The sequence below is a fragment of the Alligator mississippiensis genome, chromosome 6 (assembly GCF_030867095.1).
Source record: "Alligator mississippiensis isolate rAllMis1 chromosome 6, rAllMis1, whole genome shotgun sequence".
NCBI lineage: Eukaryota > Metazoa > Chordata > Crocodylia > Alligatoridae > Alligator > Alligator mississippiensis.
This window is the reverse complement of record NC_081829.1, coordinates 56,312,385-56,332,450: the sequence shown is the minus strand read 5'-3', so window position 1 is coordinate 56,332,450 and position 20,066 is coordinate 56,312,385. Positions and strand designations below refer to the sequence as shown.

Genomic DNA, 20,066 nt, shown 5'->3' with positions numbered 1-20,066 from the left:
TTCACAAAATGAGGACAGAAGTACATAGTACAACAGATTCCTGCATAGGCTTCATTTAATATAATTATGGCAATAATGTACCCATATTTACAAAATATTTGAAAGGATGAGATTAAAGCTAAATCTCCTGGTCCCAGATGGACAGACAATATTGAGACTGACAAGAAAGTGATTTTTCATTTGTCAGTAGGTGTGTCTTAATTTATCAGTTTGACTTATTCTTTCCTGGTTCAGAGAAAAGAAAGTTAGTCATATCGTAAACAAGGCTATGGGGAGGACAGACGAGATGAATCATAGCATCAGAGAAGAGGAATGGAGGGTAATGGAGAAATGGAACTCACCAGTGGTCCAGGCCTGCCGTCTAAACCTGAGGCACCCTGAACAGATGGGGAAGGGTTAACAAAAAAGGCAGGAAGGAAAGGGGGTCAGGGAAGGAAAAGGAAAGGGGGAGGGAAGAGGTGAGTGAAGTGACTTGAGACAAACATATGCTTGCAATAAACAAAAACTCAGACCTCAAGGACAGGTGATGGTACTTACAAGGAAACCAACAAAAACATAGAGACATTGAATGTAAGTACTGTTGATTGGTGACTTTAAAATCCCCTTGAAAATGCATTATTCCCTCTCATGTTGTACCAAAGTATGGCCTGATGGTTAACAAAAGTGAACTTGTTCTGTGCTTTTCTAGGCAACAGAGAAGGCAATGTAATGCAGGTGCTACAGACCCTTCTAACAACAGTACCAAGCTGGCACTGTTGGGACAGACAGTGCATTGTCATGGATTAATTCTGAAATGAGTTCCACCATTTGGTACTAGAATGCAATCTAGATGCCTAGAATTTACAGAGTATCTGCCACAGGTGCTGGAGAGCCATCCCCAATTCTGTGAGCTTCCAGGTGGAAATATGGGGATTCATTAATAAAGAACATAGTTCCTTATTAATTAACTGGCTTTAGTGGAACTGCCAAGCATTAAACATTTGTGAGAGAAATGGGCTTGATACCTAGAAAAAAGAGGAGCTGTATCTTTAAAAGCCAAATAATTTCAAACAGGTTGAAACACAGAGTCAAAACAAATGCCACAGTAACAAGGATACTTGGGACTACCTCCTCAGAGAGGGACAACTGCCTCTGGAGAATCCTTCACAGCACTCCCACTACTAGGAGTTGTCAGATTAATTCTCTGTGCACTGTGTGAACATATTCTTGTGTCATTGGTTCACATATTCACAGCAACTTCCTCAGCTTTAGTTTAGTTTAGTCACAAACAAGAGTGAAAAAAATTATTTAGCATTTATGATTAAGTTGTTTGTGAAGGCAAATTAGATATTCAAAGGGTTCTTGCTTTCTTTCCACCTTTGTTAAAACTCCCCTGAGAAGCAGCTTGTTTTTACTTTTATTGCCACTGAGAACTGTGGGTGGCTGGGACAAAAAGGAAATGTATGAATCACCTATTTGTGTGAAGGGCTTCCCTTCCCACTCTCATGTGTTGTGTCCATTTTTTAAGTCAGTTTTGAAATCACTGCTTTAAACATGATTTTTTCAACACAGTAATAAACAAAGACATGCACATTTCCAGGCAAAACTGGACAAGGGGTCTGGGTGATAAAGGCCAACAAAAATAGCAACATCACACACATATGGAAAATACCCTCTTTGCAGTATTGTTTCCAGGCAGAAAGGTTCAATAAAAGTGAACTTGGTGCTTTCACTTGAGTGTTTTTTGTTAATAAGCAAAAATCTCAGGGCCTTTCCTTTCAAATCTGACTGTATTTGATATAAAGCTACTCTGATTCTAAACTCCAAGGATTTTCATTACAGCTTCTTTGATAGCATATATGTGAGTTGCACAGTAACACTGGTTTAATCATAACTATACTTAAAAGTTTACACTTGCTACGTATAAAAGTGAAGAGTGACATTTTAGTTAGGCATTTCCTGCTTCTGAGAGGCCTTCAGGTTTTATTGTAGAAATGACAGGGATAGGTGAACTTCAATGGACAAAATAAGAACCACACTAACACATGAACCAAAACATTTTTCAGGTTACAAATTGCTCAGCAGGCTGTTTTTCTTTCACATTAGCACATCTCCAAACTTTAAGGCAGGGATGTCAAACTCACTTGGGGCCCCAAGCTGGACCCAGACCATGGGGCTCCCGCTTGGCTGGATCTAACCTAGGGCACATGGGCTGCCTCAGTGGCCATTGCAACAGCAGTGTGGGGTCTGGTGGGGGCAGTGGAGGATCTAGCAGCAGCAGGGCCAGTCACAGGGTCTGGAGCACAGATCCCAGTATGGGTGAGGTCGGCAGGAGCACAGGGTTCAGTAGTGGTGAGCCAAGCTCACTGCCGATCTCCATGCCCAACAGCGCCAAAGGGTCCAACATATGCTGCCCTCCAGTGGGCTGCATACGGAGGCTCGGTGGACCAAATCCAGCCTACAGGCTATATGATTAACATCTCTCGTTTAAGGTTACAGCCAGGACTGAAAGAGAAGTGCCAAAAGCTGATTTTGTTTAATTTCCAACCCAATTAGAAGAAACAACAATACAGGGGACCCTTTTCTAAAGAGTCTTCTAGTTTAACAGGCCCAAAAGAGAAGATTCTGTAGCTTCAGGTGCCTATCCTAATTCTCTAAAACCCTGGAGACTTGCTTACCACTAAAATGCAAGAACCATAGCAATTTATAGGCTATCTTTTGCTCCCTAAATCTCACTTTACAAAGTCAAATTCTTATTTGAATCTTATTTATCGATTTTTTTATGACTGGACTAAGTATAGCTTGCCAAGTTCTCTCTACTTCCTAGATACTTACGGGTAATCCCAGTGGACCTCGGTCTCCTTTTTCACCCTGGACACCCTTCTCTCCTTTCATTCCATCAATCCCTGCTTCCCCCTGAAGAAGGATGGATCAGAAAATAAACCCACCATAGTACCACTTCTAAAACAAACATTCCTCCATTTCAAAGGCATGGTAGTGGCAGAGATGATAACAGAAGCCAAAGATAGCTTGATTGTCTCCTTCTACTGAAGAAAAGCAGCGTAGCTCAACTGACCCAGTGAGATCCCTTCTGATTTACAAATAAGGGAAGAATTAGCCTCAGTGACTGAACACCAACACCATTTGTGAAGAACAGAGCATAACAAGTATTAAGATATTAGTGAAGGAGTAGCGATAACCAAAGCAGGTAGGAGTTAAGTATAGGTAATAGAGCTCACTGGAAATTTTCTGATGGAAAAAGTTACCAAATCCCAAAATATCAGAACTAGGGGACACACAATGAAATGAGCAGGAGACAGATTAATGACTAATAAGTAAAAAAACTACTTTTTTACTCAGTGCAAAGTTAACTTGTGTAACTCATTAACACAGGAAGTTGTAGAGGCTGATGGTTGTAGAGCCAGGTTCAAAAAGAGACTAGACAAATGAATAGTTGATAGATCTATTAATGGCTATTAAAGAACAGTAATCCAATGGTGATGGCTGCCAGGGAGAAAAATGAATAGGGGATAGATCACACTAGGCATATAGTGTTCAGTGCTCTGCCTCTACAGCATCTACTCTTGCTACTGTTAGAACCTGGGTGAGATGGACAGTTGGTCTAACTTAGTATTGCATTACTTATGTTTGTATGTTCTTGATACAGTATAGGTGAGTATAGTATAGCAGAGGATAGTAGAGTATAATATAATAAAACATTTCATTTTGACAAAACAAAACTTTTCAATCCAAAGGGTGTTTTTGTGTTTGATGTTTTTTGTTTTTCAAAAATTCAGTTAATAGGACATGTGGAAATGTTTGTTTTTATGTTATCCTGGTTTAGAAGAAATGTCAGCACTGTATAAAAGTATGCTCCCTGCACAACTATATTTGCCACTTCTCCCTTTATTATGAAGGATAATCCTATTTATTTATTTTTTAAAAACATGTATCATTGCTTACTGTACTTCAAAACATTCTACTTAGCTCCAGTGTATGTACCTGGAACAGACTTCCCTACCATAAACATGTGCTTCCAAAGAACAGTCAGCTATCTTTTAGGTCATTACAAAGATACCATAGGACTTCATAAAGAACATGGGATGATAATGAGATGGAATATAGCCTTCCATATCCAAAGAAACATTTGGACTTGTTTCTTATGGGACTATGCCTATGCAGAGTAGAGTGGGTGCATAGGCATGGTCCCTAGAAGTCCTCTCTAGGCGTGCATACCCAGGGGTCAAAAAGTACCCCAGGGGAAAAAAGCAAGGCAAGGCATGGTCCAGGACTGTGCTCTGAGGCAACCACAGGCCTGGTCCTCCACAGTGACACAGCCAGCCAGGGGGTCTCTATGGCTGGCTCTTGGCCTGGTGCTGAAGCACGCTGCCTGCCCATGCAGGGCAGGCAGTGGTGCAAGCTGCAATGACCTGGACCTTGCTTCGTGCCAGGTACCTAGGGGGTTGGGGGGCTGGAGGAGGGGGGGGGGGACCAAAGGAGGGGGGCCCACCTGGCCCCAGCCCCCATTCATTCCCCTCACCCCCATTCATTCTGCCAACTCCCTGTTCGTTTCCCCTGCTCACTCCCACAACTGGCCCCAGCCCCCCCACAATCACTGGCAGTAGCAGCAGAGGTCAGGGCTGCTCAGGACTTCATGGCACAGCCCCCCTGTGTGGGAGGCAGCGAGGCTCAGCCCCAACTGCCTGGCACCACTGCTGCTGCATCACGCAGGTGCGGCCCGGCTTGGCAGGGTGTTGCACACTGTCTCAGAACTCCAGGTGACTTGGGCTGAGCAGCTCTGAGCCCCCAGTGACAGCCACAGCACCCCCAAGCTTCCAGACAGTGTGCGGTGCCCTGCCAAGCTGGGCTGCACCTACATGATGCGGCAGCTGCAGTGCAGGTGCCAGGTGGCCAGGGCTGAGCCCCGCTGCCCCCCAATGCTCTGCGCCACACCAGGGGGCTGTGACATAAGTCCCTGAGCAGCCCTGACTGCCGTTGCTATTGGTAAGCTGCGGGCAGTGCGGGAGGCTGGAGCTGGGTTGGGGAGCGAACAGCCCCCCCACACCTACCCACACACTGACCTGCATCTCCCAACATCCCTCCACACCCACCTACATTCCCCCCACCCCCTTCCCACCCCCGTCCTGCAAACCCCACATCCCCCCATCACATCCCCACCAAGTGATAAGGAAACCAAGTGCAAACATTAAAAAATTTAGATATTTAGGATTTATTTTATTATAATGCTAGAGACACTGGTAGGCTTCCAAACTGATTTAACATTGTAAATATAGCAATAAAACATTGCCCATCTGATCAATCCCTCTCTCTCTTTTGTTCTAATTGTGAAAGAATGTAGATTCTGGGTTATTTTAAAAAGTGAATTTGGGATGCTGCTTCAGCAGTCTAGCTGACACAAGGGGCTAGTGTCCCCAGGACTCACCGGGGTGAGCCCTAGGGTCTGTTTTCCCCAGATTGTTGTGGGGGAGGGGTGCTCTGTTGCTGGACCTTCCTTTGGGTTGGACAAAGCCTCAGCACCTGTGGTCTCAGGGGGTAAGTCCTGCCCAGCAGTGAGGGGCTTCCTCCATGGGCTCCTGTTCGGGACTGTCCAGCAGCCCCAAAGCCTTTTCCACGGGGATCACCCATTTGATCTTTCCAGGGGGTGGGGTGTCAGGCACAGCCAGGGAGGCCCATGGGAGCTGGGCTGTTCCTTCGCCCCATGTGGTGGTCTTGGGGAGGAATCTTCCACGTCAGAGGGCTCCAACTATGCCTGGACCTTCCTTTTGGCTTTGCACCATGAGGGGACCTGCACCCACTCAGCCATGGGGTGGTCCTCAGGTGGACAGGCTCCAGTAGGACAAGGTGAGGGTTGGATGGGTGGGGCAGCTACAGCAAGAACATGACTAGGGGCAGGGGGGCCCTACTTCCTTTTTCCCCTTGGCTACTGCTGCCTTCCCCGGTACTCCGCCAAACTTGGTTTGTGAGTGAGGTCCCCTGAGCTCACAGAGGGGCTGGATGATGTGCCAGGGGGGCCTGAAGGGGAAATGGTACTAATGGCAGGGGCATCCCTCTTGCCAGTGGGATCTGAGGATGCCCTCTCCTCCTGGCCCATGGGGCACTCGTGACGCAAGTGCCCTGGGACGCGGCACCGGAAACATCACAGGTCTCCCAGCGTATAGAAAACCCTCACCAGGGCCCCCTGAAAAGGAATCACAAGGCACCCCTCAGCCTCCAGTCATGTTCCTGGTACCAGCTGGGGATAACTCTCCCAGGGTTTGGAGCTGGGGGAGCATGGGCCAATTAGGGATACAAGGAGGGACAGAGTTGAGGACCACCCTGGTGCCCAGCTCTTCTAGGGGCTCGAAGGGTATATACTTGTTCTCCACCACAAGTCCCCTCTCCACCGCCTTTTGTTCAGCAGCCTCCAAGGCAAGGAAAAAGACCCCCTTGCCACCTGTGCATAGATGCAGTTCCTCTGCTGGGGGGTCACATTGGTGGGGCCAGGGTAGGGCCAGGGACAGTTTAAGTGGGTGTACTGGCTGGTGTAGCGCACCTGGTACCCTCAGGCACCAGTGGTCTAGGTTTGGGGGTGGGGCTGTTACCCTTCCCACCCCCAGCTATGGAGTTGGCTGAAGAGAAGCCCTTCCCACTGCCCTTTCCCTTGGTTCCTGATGGTGGGGGAGGGGGGTTGGGAACCTGTCTGGAGGAGGGGCCTGGACAGGGGAGACCCCCTGGCCCTTTTGGCTCTCTGCCAGAGTTCTGCCTGCCCCTGCAGCAGAGGTTGCAGGCTTCTCTACTCCTGGAGAAGTGTGGTTAGACTCTGCCTCCAGGGTGCAGGCTGCAGGGGCATGCGTCCCCTTAGGGGCTTGGCTGGGATCTGCCCCCATAGTGGGGGCTGCAGAAAGCTCTGTGTGGGCACTTGCCCCCCCAGCAGGTTCCTGCCCTGCCATTGCTTCACATGAGGGAGGAGAAAACAATAAAGAAAACTAAAATATACAGTGGGGCTGGTGAATCTAATAGGCTGGGGTTGTGGGGGAAATGGGGTGGGGGTGGCTGAAGCTCGATGAGCTACAGCCCCACAGGAAAAAAATCAGGAGGGCTATGCTTGGGGAATGTGAGGGAGGGGGAAACACACACACAAGGGCGGAGGACACTCAAGCTGGCTTACTCAGCCACACAATGAACACCAGCCCAGGGGAAGTGGACCAGAGGACTTACCACACAAGGGCAAAAACACAAAGGGAAGGCTGCTGAGGCAGATGTAAGAGATGGCTGGAGCAGGGGAGGGGTTTTGTTTGTTGACCATCAGTCCAGGAGCCCCTCAAGCCAGGCACTCAGCAGCAAAGCAATAGGTAGGAAAACAAAGCAGGATCAGATGCAGTGACCTAGCTGTAAGGGATTGCAGAAGCAATCAGTCAATTAGAGAGTAATTCATGGCAGGTGTGGTGTTGGGTGGTGCAGGTGTGGTGAGGGAGTAGAATCTCCCTCTCTTCTGAGAGAGGACAGGAGTAGAACAGACAGAAGCAGTAACAGCAACAGCAGCAACAGTGGTAGTAGCTATCCAGTTCAGCCACTCAGGGTGTGCTTTAGGTGAAAGTGGAGGTGAAGGTTGGGGGTGGCCTGCCAAGGCAGATGGGGCAGGCAAGGCACCTTTAGGCTCCAGCAGTGCGGGTGGGGGAGGGGCCCACAGGCAGTGCAGGCTCCGTCTCCAGGCTGTCCCCCAACCGCAGCTTGGTGGTGGGCTGGGCAGCAGGCTGGAACAGGGGTGCAGAAGCTGGTGTGTGGTGCTGGGATATGGTGCAGTGTGGTGGGCACCTCTCTGAGGTGGGGCAGTGGCACGCAGCAGAGGACCCCCCATGCGGGGGCAGCAACAGCAGCAGCAGCCCAAAGCAGGAAGGGGTGCAGCCTGCTTACCCCCAAAAGCTCTGAGAACAAGCTAGCAGTAGCCAGAAACAGGAAGGGGCCTGGCCATCTTCTCCCCAGAAGCTCCTGAAACCGAGGTTGCAGTAGCAGCAACAGGAACAGCAAGAGCAACAGCAGCAGCCTGGGGTAGGAAAGGGTGTGGCCAACTTCCTCCCAGAGGCTCCTCCCCCAGAAGCTCCTGTCTATTTGTATCCTTCAAATACCGTGGACCCTAAGGCCCACCTGGCTAACTACTGTGTGGGGCCAGTGTGTGAAAGATACAACAGAATTCCTGGTACAAAGGCAAAAAACAGGACAGAATTGATGTGAGGGTCAAAGGGTCAAAACATGAAAATGAGTATGCCTGAGGGAGACACCGAGCAGAACCCCCCCCCCGGGCTGCACCCACCAGTCCTCAATACCTATCCAAGGAGCCGGTGGACGCTGCCCACTGGTGCTCTGCCCAGAAATGTGCATGAACAAATGAGAGGAAAGCGGCCCCGCAGTCTCTGGGCACCTCCTGGCCACAGCCTCCTTCCTAGTCAAGTACAGGGCCCACTTGGCCAGGGCCAGGAGGAGGTTGACCAGGAGGTCCCAGGACTTGGTGGGACTGCAGATGAGGTGACCAAAAACAAAAAGGTGGGGAGTGAAATTCAACCAGAACCTTAGGAGGAGGTTTTGGAGGTGGAGGTGGAGGGGCTCCAGCCTGGCACACTTGAGGGTCATGTGTGGCAGGGTCTCCCTCTCCCTGCAGAAGGGGCAGGAGACCAGGGTGTCCGTGAAGCATGCCACATACACACCCATGGCCATGGCTCCATGGAGGGGCCACCAGCTGAGGTCCTCAGTGGCTCGTGGGATGAGGGTGGAGTATAGACTCAGCCACTGGGGTGCCCAGGCCATGCCCTCGCTGAGCAGGTCCTGCCACTTGGTATCTGGGCAGAACACAAGGGTGGCAGGATGGATCATGAGCCACACGAGCATGTAGAGGTGGTGGCGATGGATGGTGGAAAAGCAGACTGGTCTGGTGTCCTCCAGCCAGCTTAGGTGGTGGAGCACGGAGCGCCATGAGGCCGGGTGAGGTGCCAGCCCCATGACAAACTCCTGTGGGCTGGAGGACATGGCTGCAGATCCATGAGGAGCCAGGCAGGGTTATTTTGCCCCAAGTGGCACAATTTGCTCCACAACAAAGTGCACAGCATGTCCGGGCATGTGTGCTGAGGCAAAAAGCCCCGGCTCAAATTTGTACCACTTCTATTTGAGCTGCTGCAAGTGCACATGCTTTCATGTGTGAATGCGCCCTCTGGGTCTTTCTGATACATGGCAGTGCAGATCATGACTGCAGGATGCATAGATTTTTCATACAAGTGATAGTGGTGTTTAGCAAGTTATTGAAAACTGATAGTTATATATTTATATTATACCCAAAACCTGGGGATATAAGATGGATATATTTATTCTATTTTTAACATCTTTTTAACATCTTGAAAGCCATCTGGAGTGCAGTGTGTTAACATCTGTCCTCAAAGTGTTGGTTCCTTTAATGGCATCATTCAAATTAGTACTATAAATATATTGCATGTGTAGATTTGCATAGCTATGTATCAAGCCTGTAAATTTTCCAACCTTAAAAGAGAGGTTTTGAAATCACATAATTGGATGAAAAGCAACATGTTGATCTGGTGGTAATGTTTTATTGTCAAAATACGATGTTTTGTTGAAGCTGAATAATTGGGAATTCACTGGCATGAATAACTTTAGGCTGGAAATTAGAAAAAGGTTTCTAATCATCAGACGAAACACTCTGGAACAGACTTCTAGTAGGGGTTGTGGAAGCAAAAATCCTGATTAGTTTTAAGATGGACCTTAAGAAGTTTGTGAAAAGGATTATGTAACATGTTTTTTGAAATAGCAGAAGACTGGTTTGACTCAGGAAGTCCTTTCCAGTTTTGTGCCCTATGTGTTTATATTTCACAGAGAATTACCAATTTTGATAATACTTCTGAGGTCCAGAGTGGGCCCTCAAGTTTTCTGACAGACAGAGAAAGGGAGGCAGAGAGATAGAAATCAGAGACCCGATTTTTTTATCCCAAACTGACATAGCTCTATTTTGCAAACTCACTGAATACGTTTTACCTCCAGTTCAAAAACAAATTATGAAAACTATAAAGTTGTTACTAAACAGAATTTATCTTCTCTGGCTACCTTGAGTCAAAATGTCAATACTGAATGTTTTACAGCCTTACCTTCGGTCCTGGAAGGCCTTGAGGACCCTACATTTGAGATAAGAAATAAGAAAAATGGTATTTTACTAAGCTATTTTTAAATCCCAGTATCCTGGTTTCACATGCAGTGTGTTAACTTCTGTTTCTGACATGCTGAACTCACATACATTAAATAAACATTGCCTCAGAATATCTCTCTGTCTGTATTAAGATGCACTTCGCATACTGCTCCAGTTTGGTAATGCTGAGAGTCTATCTAGGCACAGCCTGACAGCAGCTGTCTGCTACCTAGACCATCTCCCTGGTTCATCCTCTGATCGCATCATTCCCTTTCCTCTAACCCCTTTCTCTTTGCCTGTGCCTTAGGCATGTTTCCTTTCTTTACCCTTAACACTCATTGCACAATAGATTTACTCTGTTTGCGGGATTTAGTATCAGTTGTATCAGTTGCCTGCTTCATTCTCTCAGGCTGTGCCCACGAGTATGAACGTTTGGTTCCTCAGGGACAACTTGCATGGGCACACCTTGTGCCACCACTAGTCGTACCCAGGGAATGCCTGTGCCATGTGCCCTTTAGAGTGTGGCAGGTTACCCCAGGTTGGGTAGGGGAGGCTGCAGCAGTCTTACCTGGGGTGCTGGGGTCCTCCTGGGGCTGCAGCAGTGACGATCCTGCCACTCAGAGCCTGACTGGAAGCCAGAGCTTAGCTCTGGCCAGCCAGGCTCCAGATTTGAACGGCATGTGATGCCCCTGTGTGCGCCACTCCAGTTTTTTTTTGCATGGGTTTTTTTAACCCCTGGATATCCAGGCATCAAAAAAATCCCTGCACTGCTCCCTTGCAGTATGAAGAATAGCTGAATGTGCAGTATGTTCAGCCTGCTCAGTATGTTCCGCACAGCCATGCCCACCTGGGCACAGCCTCAGTGTTTCCAAGCTTCAGCACATCCTGTGCCTTTCCTCCTCAAACCCTTACACACATTTTTCCATGCCACATTTTATGCAAGAGACATAGTCCTTGGTAAAATCTGTACAGCCACTTCCCCATCATTGTTCAACTCCTTCCTCATGCGGCATCCCCCCAAAATAAAAAAATCAAAACTTACTGAAGCACCAGGTGGACCTTGGGGCCCAGGTGGCCCAGATACCTAAAAATAAAAAGTAAAATAGTCATTGCCATAACAAAGTAAAGTAAAATAGTCATTGCCATGATAAATGCTGCAGCAAAAGCACAAGCTATGATCAGCAGAAAAGCAGGAAGTTGGGTGGCTCATGAAGGCCATGGAGATGCTATTGTGTTGGTGAAAATGTGGTTTGTGTGGGATGAACAGAGTTCCAAGAAGCACTGGTGCCAAGATTCAATTTTGCCCCTTCTGATCCTCCAGGAAAAAAACAATACTTACTGACTCCCCTGGTTTTCCTTTTTCTCCACGTTCTCCAGGTTCTCCCTTCTCTCCCTGAAAAACACAACAATAGAACCAATGCATACAGTAGCACCAGTGAGAGGTCTAGCTTCATCACTAGTAATGTGTGATATAATCACAAGGTTAGAAGAAGAAATCACTCAAAAGTGGAAAGAAGACTTAGCATTTATTCATATAGTTCACATACATCCCTTCTGTTCCAGTATAAAGTAGTGGGAAGTTTCAGGTGCCTGAAAGTATTGCCACACAATGGATTTTTTTTTGGTGGTGATTACCTTAAAAACTAGTGTGGGGTGTGGACAGTTAGGCTACTATCTGTTGTTCTCACAGTGGATTGCAGGGTACAATTTTCCAAGGTGTCTGGGGTATGTCTCCTCTGCAGTGAGCAGTATTGTGTAGAGAGAGCCAGGCATGGAGCTCAGTGTGAGAAGCAGAGTAAACTGACCTGCAGCGAACTGCATGCTGCTGTGGCTGGATTACAACTAGTGTCTGAGCTAGATCATTAGCTATCCTGTACCACACTGGAGTCATCAATGTAGACAAACAGGATATAGGAATCCAAATCCCATTAGATTTCAATGAAATTTAAACCAATTTTCAAAAGTGACATAAGGACATGGGAGTCTCAGGTTTCTCAGTCACTGAGGTGCTTTTGAAAACGTTAGCCTCAGTATTTTGCACTTTCTGTATCCTCTGTTTAACCCATCTTAAAAAGTCCATGTTTCTTTGTACTCTTACTGTAAGTCCTGGAAGTCCAATTGGACCCGGTAATCCAGAAGATCCTGGTATCCCTTGGTCACCTTGTTCTCCTTTCTCCCCGGTTGGGCCATCGAGACCCTACAGAGCAGGAAATACTTTTGTTTCTTGCAGTATTTAATCATGCAAATGAGAGAGTGACAACATTGAACCAAAAGGTGAAAAGCTCTTTGTTCCATGAACTTTGGGGGTAATCTTTACCCAGGTGACCCATGAAACTTGTTGTTTCACCCCAATGGAAACCCCTTGGTTACTAGTGCAGATAAGGATATACACGTGCTTAAATGTTTTACTTCCTGAAGACCTTACTAGCCATTTTGAAATGTTTTATTTCTGCAACTCTGGGTATTATTCCCATGCTTAATATGATGCTTACTCTGAAGTGTTTTGCTGGATTGGTGCCATAATCCCATTCTAATAACTAACCATAAGATGGTGGATATATGTGGAATCTCATGGAAAATATGTTCTATAAAGCATAATTAATTGATTATCATTTAATTTGGAGAACCTATTAAGATGTGACACTCTGCTAACGGCTGGGAGTCTCAACACTTTTACACTGTATGCTACAGTTGACCCTGTCCCTAAATTTTGCATCTGAGATTTTCAGTGTTCAAGGGGGTTCATATCTAGACATTGTGCCCATTTCTGCTGTGAACCTCAGCAAAGACAATTCACTGCTCTAAGGTGTTTAGTACTTACTCACCGGTGAGCCAGCTTGTCCTGCCTCCCCTTTGTCTCCTTTCAGTCCTGAAGTCCCCATAAGTCCAGGTTCTCCCTTTACTCCTGGAGGTCCATCCTTTCCTGAGGGCCCTTGGGGACCAAGAGGCCCCATTTCTCCTGGTTTACCTCGTGGGCCCTAAAAAGTACCCACACCATTAAAAATAGTACTGTATACAGTTAGGTCAAAGGGCCTCCCAACCCTATCAGTCCAATGTGTTAGCATGATTAAGGCCCCCCATTTACATTTGGGTTGACTGGGAAAGCCCTTTTGAAACAAGCCCAGGGTGGCACTTGAACCGGAGCCATAAGACAAAACCTTAATCAAGATATCTCTGAAGTCGTTTACAACTTGGGAAAGAAATAAAAAAGATTAGGGCAGGAGTCAATGGGCCTAACTGTCATTATTCCAGCAATGTGAAGGGGAATGTGCAGTAAATGTATTGTACAGAGAGATAAAAAGTCAAGTGAGGACTTACTGAAAACAAGAATCAATCCCTATTTCTCAATTGTAACATGTGTTGTAGGCTGCTTGAAACAAGTGATGGAGTTTACTGATACTTTCATATCAACTTTCTTTTTTGCAGAGTAAAAATGATTTTTACAACTGCAAGTAACCTTTGAATAATGGGAAAAACAGTGCAATTGCTTTATGTAAAAGATATGTATGACTGTTTCATGAAAAGGCAGGTGTGACAGGGAACCCCCTACCTCTGTTACTGGAAAGTAGAGCACAGGGCTGGATAGGGAAAACAGTGTCAGTGTAGCCTGCAAAAAGCCTGGCAGGTGTGGCGGGCTCACTGCTTTTGCCTGGCAAGCCCAGCTTGGAGAAGGACGCTTCGGATTGGTGGAACATTTCCACCAGTCAGGTAACAGCTGGGAGAGGCTTACTCCGCCCCTACTCAGGGGAAGTGGGGATGAGAGGAGCCCCTAGACCTGATTGAAGACTGTGCTTTGCAGGTCCGGCAGACTTCAGGGGCAGGGCCTCCCGTGTAAATAAAAGCCCAGTGTGCTCAGCAGGCTGGGCAGATGCCTGTGAGGGACTCAAGCAGAATGGAGCCAAGAAGAGTTGGGGAGCTCTCCTTCAGCGGGCTATAGGCCCAAGGCTCCTGAAGCCGCCACTGGAGGAGCAGCCTTGGGAGCAGCGCGAGACTGCTCGGGCTGTTGATGGCGCATGGGGATGGTGCAGGGAGACCTGGCCCTGGGAGCAGGCCCATCATGGTGCGCGGTTCAGTGTATGGAGCCCAGGCTTTGGGAGCCGCAAGCAGTGGCTCGAGCCTGCAACCCTGGCAGGGCCAGGGGGCCACATGGTGCACAGGGAAGCGCACAGGGTAAGGGTGTTGGGGCTGCAGTGAGACGGCTCAGGCTCCATCTCCCAGCAAGCGGCCAGGTCCCCTGGTGTGCAGGGTGGTGCATGGGCCCAAGCCTTGGGAGCCAGGGAGCAGTGGATGCTGCTTGGGTTAGCTACTGTGTGAGGACATCTGGCCAGAGCCTGAAGGGCCCAGCCTGTGCTAAAAAAGCCCTCAGTGCTGAGCCAGGGCACAGGCAAATAGTAGTGCCGCAGCGTGAGGCCCAGCACCCAGAAGCCAGCAGCAGTGGTGCAGCAGTTGAGAGGAGCTGAGCCCTCGGTGCATAGAGCAGGGTACAGGGTGGGGAGGAACCCAGTGGTGTGGAAGAAACCTGGAGAGGCGCTCCAGCAGAGGAGACCCCATCAAGCTGCACCCTGACCACCACCACCTGAGGGAGTGTGAGTCATTGGGCCCTTGGGTCCCACAGGGGAAAGATGTTTGAGGCGGGCAAACCCAGAGAAGGGGCTGGGTGAGCAGCCCTGCCTGCCCCCCTGCCTAATCAAGGCCCTAAGGGGAGGGGGCCCCTGGTGCTTCCTGGACACTCCCCCAAGGGACCCCATTGGAAGGAGGACTATCTCTTGCCATGGGTCAGGGACTATATTAAGGAATAGATGTTATTAAGATTGTTCATGTTTGCACCTTATATTTTGTAATTGAAATGTTGTGATGTTGTAAATAGTGTTATTTAGGGTTTGACCTTGGTTATTGGTTAATGTTCACTGTGTAAATATATGTATACGATATTTAGTTTTATGTTTATGTATATTATAACTCAATAAATTGTATATAGTTAAGAACTTTGGGCTTGGGCTACCTCTATAGAGGAAAAAGGGATTCGCTCAAAATTCTGGCATCCCTCTCACAGCACCCCCTTCTGCTTACCTATCCCATCCTATTGAGAATAGGGCACACACTTGGGTGTACCCAGGTTGCACAGGTACAAATAGCATAGCTGAATGGGCTGCAGGATCCAGAATGCAGACAGCAGAAGGCTAGGCTGCTGATTAAACTGGGCCCTGTTAACAGAGAGCTGGGTCAGATGAGCAAAAAAGGAAGGAGCAAGGGGCCATATAAACATGAGCCTGAGGTTCAGATTTGCCCAGATCAGCCCAAATCCTCAGAAGAGGAGGAAACTCTGTGGAGAGCTTCAGAAGAATAAGCAGTTTTGTGGTATGCATTTGGGTTTTGGTTGACTGGAGGCTTGGGTTGTGGCTATGGGGATAGTTTGGAGCCCACAGGGACCTCTGGGAGGTAGCTACTTTGAGCCCTGCAAGGGACAGAGAGATAAAAAGAGCAGACCTACAAAGACCAGGGGCCTAAAGCTGGGGTAAGCTGCTTTAAAGAAAGGGCCAAGAGGCCCCATAAATGAAATCAGAGTAATAAGTGTGGCTGAAGGCTATTATTATAGTGCCTGAGGCAAAACTAAGGCCAGGGATCAATGTTTAGGGTCTATATGACCCTGCCTGCTTGAGAAAGTAAAAAAGCTCTGAGGACTGTCTGAAAGGGGATGCATAGGGAAGCAGGACTAGGGACATGCCCCAAGGACTGGGTGTGGGGCAGAGAAGACCTAGGAATGGAGTTTAGCAACGAGGAAGGTACAAGGACTGAGCTAAGAGAAAAAGCCATGAAGAAACTCATTAGGCCTTGGGAGAAAGCCTCCCCCATTACCTTAATACAAGGTGTGGCAGGAGAGAGGCAGGAAGTTGAGAGGTGGGGGAGGGGGCAGAGAGCAAAGCAGGACAAGTGGGGCTGCTAGGCAGTACCATGGCTGGCCTCGAAGGTTAGGTCCTGTCATGGAAAATTCATCTTTTCTACCTAAACATCTTTGGAAAGTGGCTTGAAAACACTGAAACTGCTGCAGTTTTGCTACATAAGGCTGACATATGCAGGCCACAAGAACAGTATGAAGAAACCGCATCACAGAGCCTTACTCCATGTAGTTTGTCTCCACAGCCATGTAGAAGAAGGTTTGAACATCAAGTAAAAGGGCAGAGGCAGAGTCTGTGTATAAGGGAAGCTAAGAAATGAGAGCTATTTTTATAACTATTAATTTCAGGCTCAATCCTGCTAACTGCTGAGCACTCTGGACTCAATCCTGTAAAGCTCTAGCCCAGCATTTCTCAACTCATGGGTCATGACCTGCAAGGGGCTGCTTGGGGACCCCCATGCCCCATGCATTCCCCCCAGCCCCACACACTAGGGGGCTGAGGCCTGGGGGTGGGGGGCAGTGGGTCAGGAGTGAGGGGCACTGAGTTGGGACTGGCCATTGGTGTTTACAAATGAGTCCTGGTACAAAAAAGGTTGAGAACCATTACTCTAGCCCATCGCCCATGAAAATCAATATAAAGCTTACTATTAACACCAAAGGATTTGGGATTAAGTCCTGACACTATAGTTCAGTAAAGCGTTTAGTATGTATCCCCCTCTAAGGATGTGAACAGCTTCATATGTTTAAGCACTGTGCTGAATTAAGGTTATCTATGTTGCTGCTTAAATCTTTCCAGAGCCAGAATGTTCAGCAGCTAGCAACCCCAATGGTGTGCTCTGCATTCACATAAACTAAATATGAGTCAAGAGTCAGACCACTAGGCCTGTATGAAGTGGCTAGCATTCACTTCAGATTCGGATTGGCCTGATTTGGTGGACCGTGATTCGATTTGGCGATTCAAATCACTGTCCTGAATTGATTTGGCCGAATCTGATTCAGAGATTTGGCTGCTGCCGAATCAGCTGAATTGGACAGGTCCCATCCCCTGCCCACTCTCCAGCCCCGGCAATGCCTGCCTTGCCTGCCCCAGCTCCCGGCTCTTTGAAAAAAAAACAAAACCCACTCACCAGATGCTGCCCAGAGGGGCGCGATCTCTGCTACCCCCCACTGCCCCATGCTGCATGGGGGAGCTCTGCCATGGGTCCCCTGACCCCCATGCACTCTTCCAACCCCTCCCCCCCATGGCTGCCTCGCCCACCCCAGCTTCTGGCCCTTTAAGAAACACCCTCCCCCCAAGCCCCAGAGTCACCAGTTCCAGCCCAGTGGTGGAGTGATTCCTGCTGCCCACCACTGCCCCGCACTGTGTGGGAGCTTTGTCACAAGCCCCAAGGCCGCTGCAGGAGCTGGTGAGTTCGGGTTTTTTTTTAGTTTTCTTTTGTTAAAGGGCCAGGAGCTGGGGTGGGCCAGGCAGCCATAGCGGTGGAGGGGCTGGGAGAGTGGGTGGGGGTTGGGGGCTCAGGGGGGCTCAGGGACCAGGCAGGGGATGGGGCCTGGTGGGGGTCCTCCCATGGTCCCCTCCTCCCCCTCTAGCCCCCCTCCCCTGCCCCCTACTTACCAACTCAGAGTCTGGGTCCAGCTCCCTGCTGCAGTGGTCGGGGACATTCAGAAGCTCTCTGAATGTTTTCCGAATCAATTTGGAGAGCTTTGAATTGATTCGGACCTTTTAATTGGTCCCCTGATTCAATATGGATTTGGAGATTTGGCCACCGGATTGGGCCAAATCTCCTCCGAATTGAATCAGCACCCAAAGCTTCACACGGCTCTATTAATCACCGCATTAGGGGGCTCTTTCATCAGGCATGTTTGAGGTGAATCAGGCCCTATATTTTTCACCCGCAAAAAGATATACATGTGGATCAGTGTGTGGCTAAATAATTCTTAGCCATGCATTTCTGATTTTTAATAAATTATTGTTATGAGAGCTGGTAAAGAAATTCCACAGTTCAATTGTGCATGTCCCCTTATCTCCAAGATAAAACTTGAAAGAGATTTTTGCAACACTTTCCACTAGAATTAATCTTGTTCCAGCATATCTACCATGTTGGTTAAAACCTTTCAAAATGTTATTGAGCATTTTTGTTTAAATTCAGAATTTTAATGGAAAAGTGGACCATTTTTCCATTTTTCCATGTTTCAAACAACTCAAACTATTACCAGTTATCCCTCACAATGCCAAAGCCTGCAACAGAATAAAGTTTTAATAAATACATACATAAGGAAATACTCATCTTACCTTTTCCCCATCATGCCCAGGAGGCCCTGGCAAGCCAATTTCACCCTAAATTAAAAAAAACACCACAAAACACTTTTTTAAAAGTACTGTTTTGCCTATTTTTACTTTGGGCTTAGAAATCAGAGAACAGGGCTGGGTGTCAGAAATAATCAACACTGATACCTCAGGGAGCAGCCAGGCTCTCATTGCCAATAGTTACAAAAACAGAGGGGTCAGAAGCTTAAGATAATAGGACTCAACCACATAAGCATTATAGGGGTTAATAAAAACTTCATCATTGCATAGTTTTTCATGGTGACCGGCAGATTAAGGTCTGAACTACATTATAAACACAACATAATCCAGGTACTAAGGTTAGCTACAGTATGCAGTCAGTTGAAGGAAAATGGGAGTAGAAAGAATTATAGTCTTTCTTCAATCACATCTGTGCCTTCGTATAGTTGGAGCACAGGATTTCAGGACATGAGATATAGGGAGGAGAATGAAATGACTTGAGGGAATGTAGGGTGTAGAATGTGTGTTAGAGGCAGACATAGAATACAGCAGCTGCAACACTATTCTAATCTTTTGATTCTCATGCTTTTCTAGATCTCTATTCACACGTCACAAGGGGACAGATAGTACCTTTTGTCCTGGTGGCCCCGGGGGTCCAGCTGCTCCTGGAAGTCCAGGAGGTCCCTAAGCAAGAGAAAGCTCATTTCAGAATAAGTCAAAGTTTTTTTTTTTTTCTTTTAAACCCAAACAGCTCTTCAAATAGTGGAAAAGAAGAGCTGTGTTTCCTTTAAACATATCCAGTGGGACTAATGAGTAAGCCAGAGGCTACTGAATAACCAGCAATGATAATTCAAAGTAAATTGTAGCTATATAGTATTTCTTTAACAAAGAAAAACTTTGCCATGAAAACAACGGTTCTTTTTAGCTGCTTCAGAAAACATAGTGAATTTAAATCTCTATTTACAGCTTATAACAAGAGTTTTTTCTATTAACAGAAAAATGGTACCCAGATAGAAAATGTGAATAATAGGAAAATGTTAGCTTGCTAAGTTCCTTAGTGGAGGTTGAGTTTAATTAACTAACAGTAACTTTTATACCAAATTCAGCATGTGTTCAAATGGCTTCAAAAACTCTTCAAAAACTCAAATTTTCAGAAGTGGACAAAGATTCTGGATGCCTCAGTTTTTGTGTGCCTAATTTAACACATTTGTTACTACAAAGCAGGGCACTTGACACCTGGAGCACCCAAAATAAGAGGTTACTTAAAAAAAATGTAGCTGGCATATGGCTCCTAATGTGCACATTTACACAGTATCTGGGTGTTGCATGCAAAATTAGATATCACAGTTACAAATGGCTTATGACGGCCCTAATTCCTCACCTCTCCAGAGGAATATGTTAGTTATCTTCCAAAAGTAAGCGCCAAACAATTATATATTCCTGTTATTGGGGAAAAACCTGCTTAAAGAGATGAAGTTTTCAATGGGCCTTGAAAATAGCACAGCTTGGGCCCCTCTTGACTTCCACTGGGTTCTCCTCATTTAGGGCCAACCTTGCTGAGTGCCTTATGAGCCCAGTGCTGCATTTACAAAGCAGGGGAAATATTAGTACAAGAATATAACACAAAACATGTCCTTTTGGCTGTCAGCATTGCTATGTCTCAGGCCATGACTGAAAAAGTTTGTGTCAGTTTGTCTGACTTTGTCCACTTTGCTTAAGAC

General features: G+C 47.3%; 1 protein-coding gene across 1 annotated transcript in view; it reads right to left on the bottom strand.

Annotated features, from left to right (window-relative positions):
* COL13A1 (collagen type XIII alpha 1 chain) overlaps nt 1-20,066 on the bottom strand; it is a 116,929-nt gene that overhangs the window by 18,604 nt on the left and 78,259 nt on the right. Inside the window, exons 29-37 of the mRNA XM_059729893.1 lie at nt 18,976-19,029; nt 18,352-18,396; nt 12,988-13,140; nt 12,261-12,359; nt 11,502-11,555; nt 11,205-11,246; nt 10,125-10,151; nt 2,815-2,895; nt 342-377 (exon numbers count right to left, since the gene is read on the bottom strand). Of these exons, the coding sequence (XP_059585876.1) occupies nt 342-377; nt 2,815-2,895; nt 10,125-10,151; nt 11,205-11,246; nt 11,502-11,555; nt 12,261-12,359; nt 12,988-13,140; nt 18,352-18,396; nt 18,976-19,029 (591 nt within the window). The remainder of the gene's footprint in view (nt 1-341; nt 378-2,814; nt 2,896-10,124; nt 10,152-11,204; nt 11,247-11,501; nt 11,556-12,260; nt 12,360-12,987; nt 13,141-18,351; nt 18,397-18,975; nt 19,030-20,066) is intronic.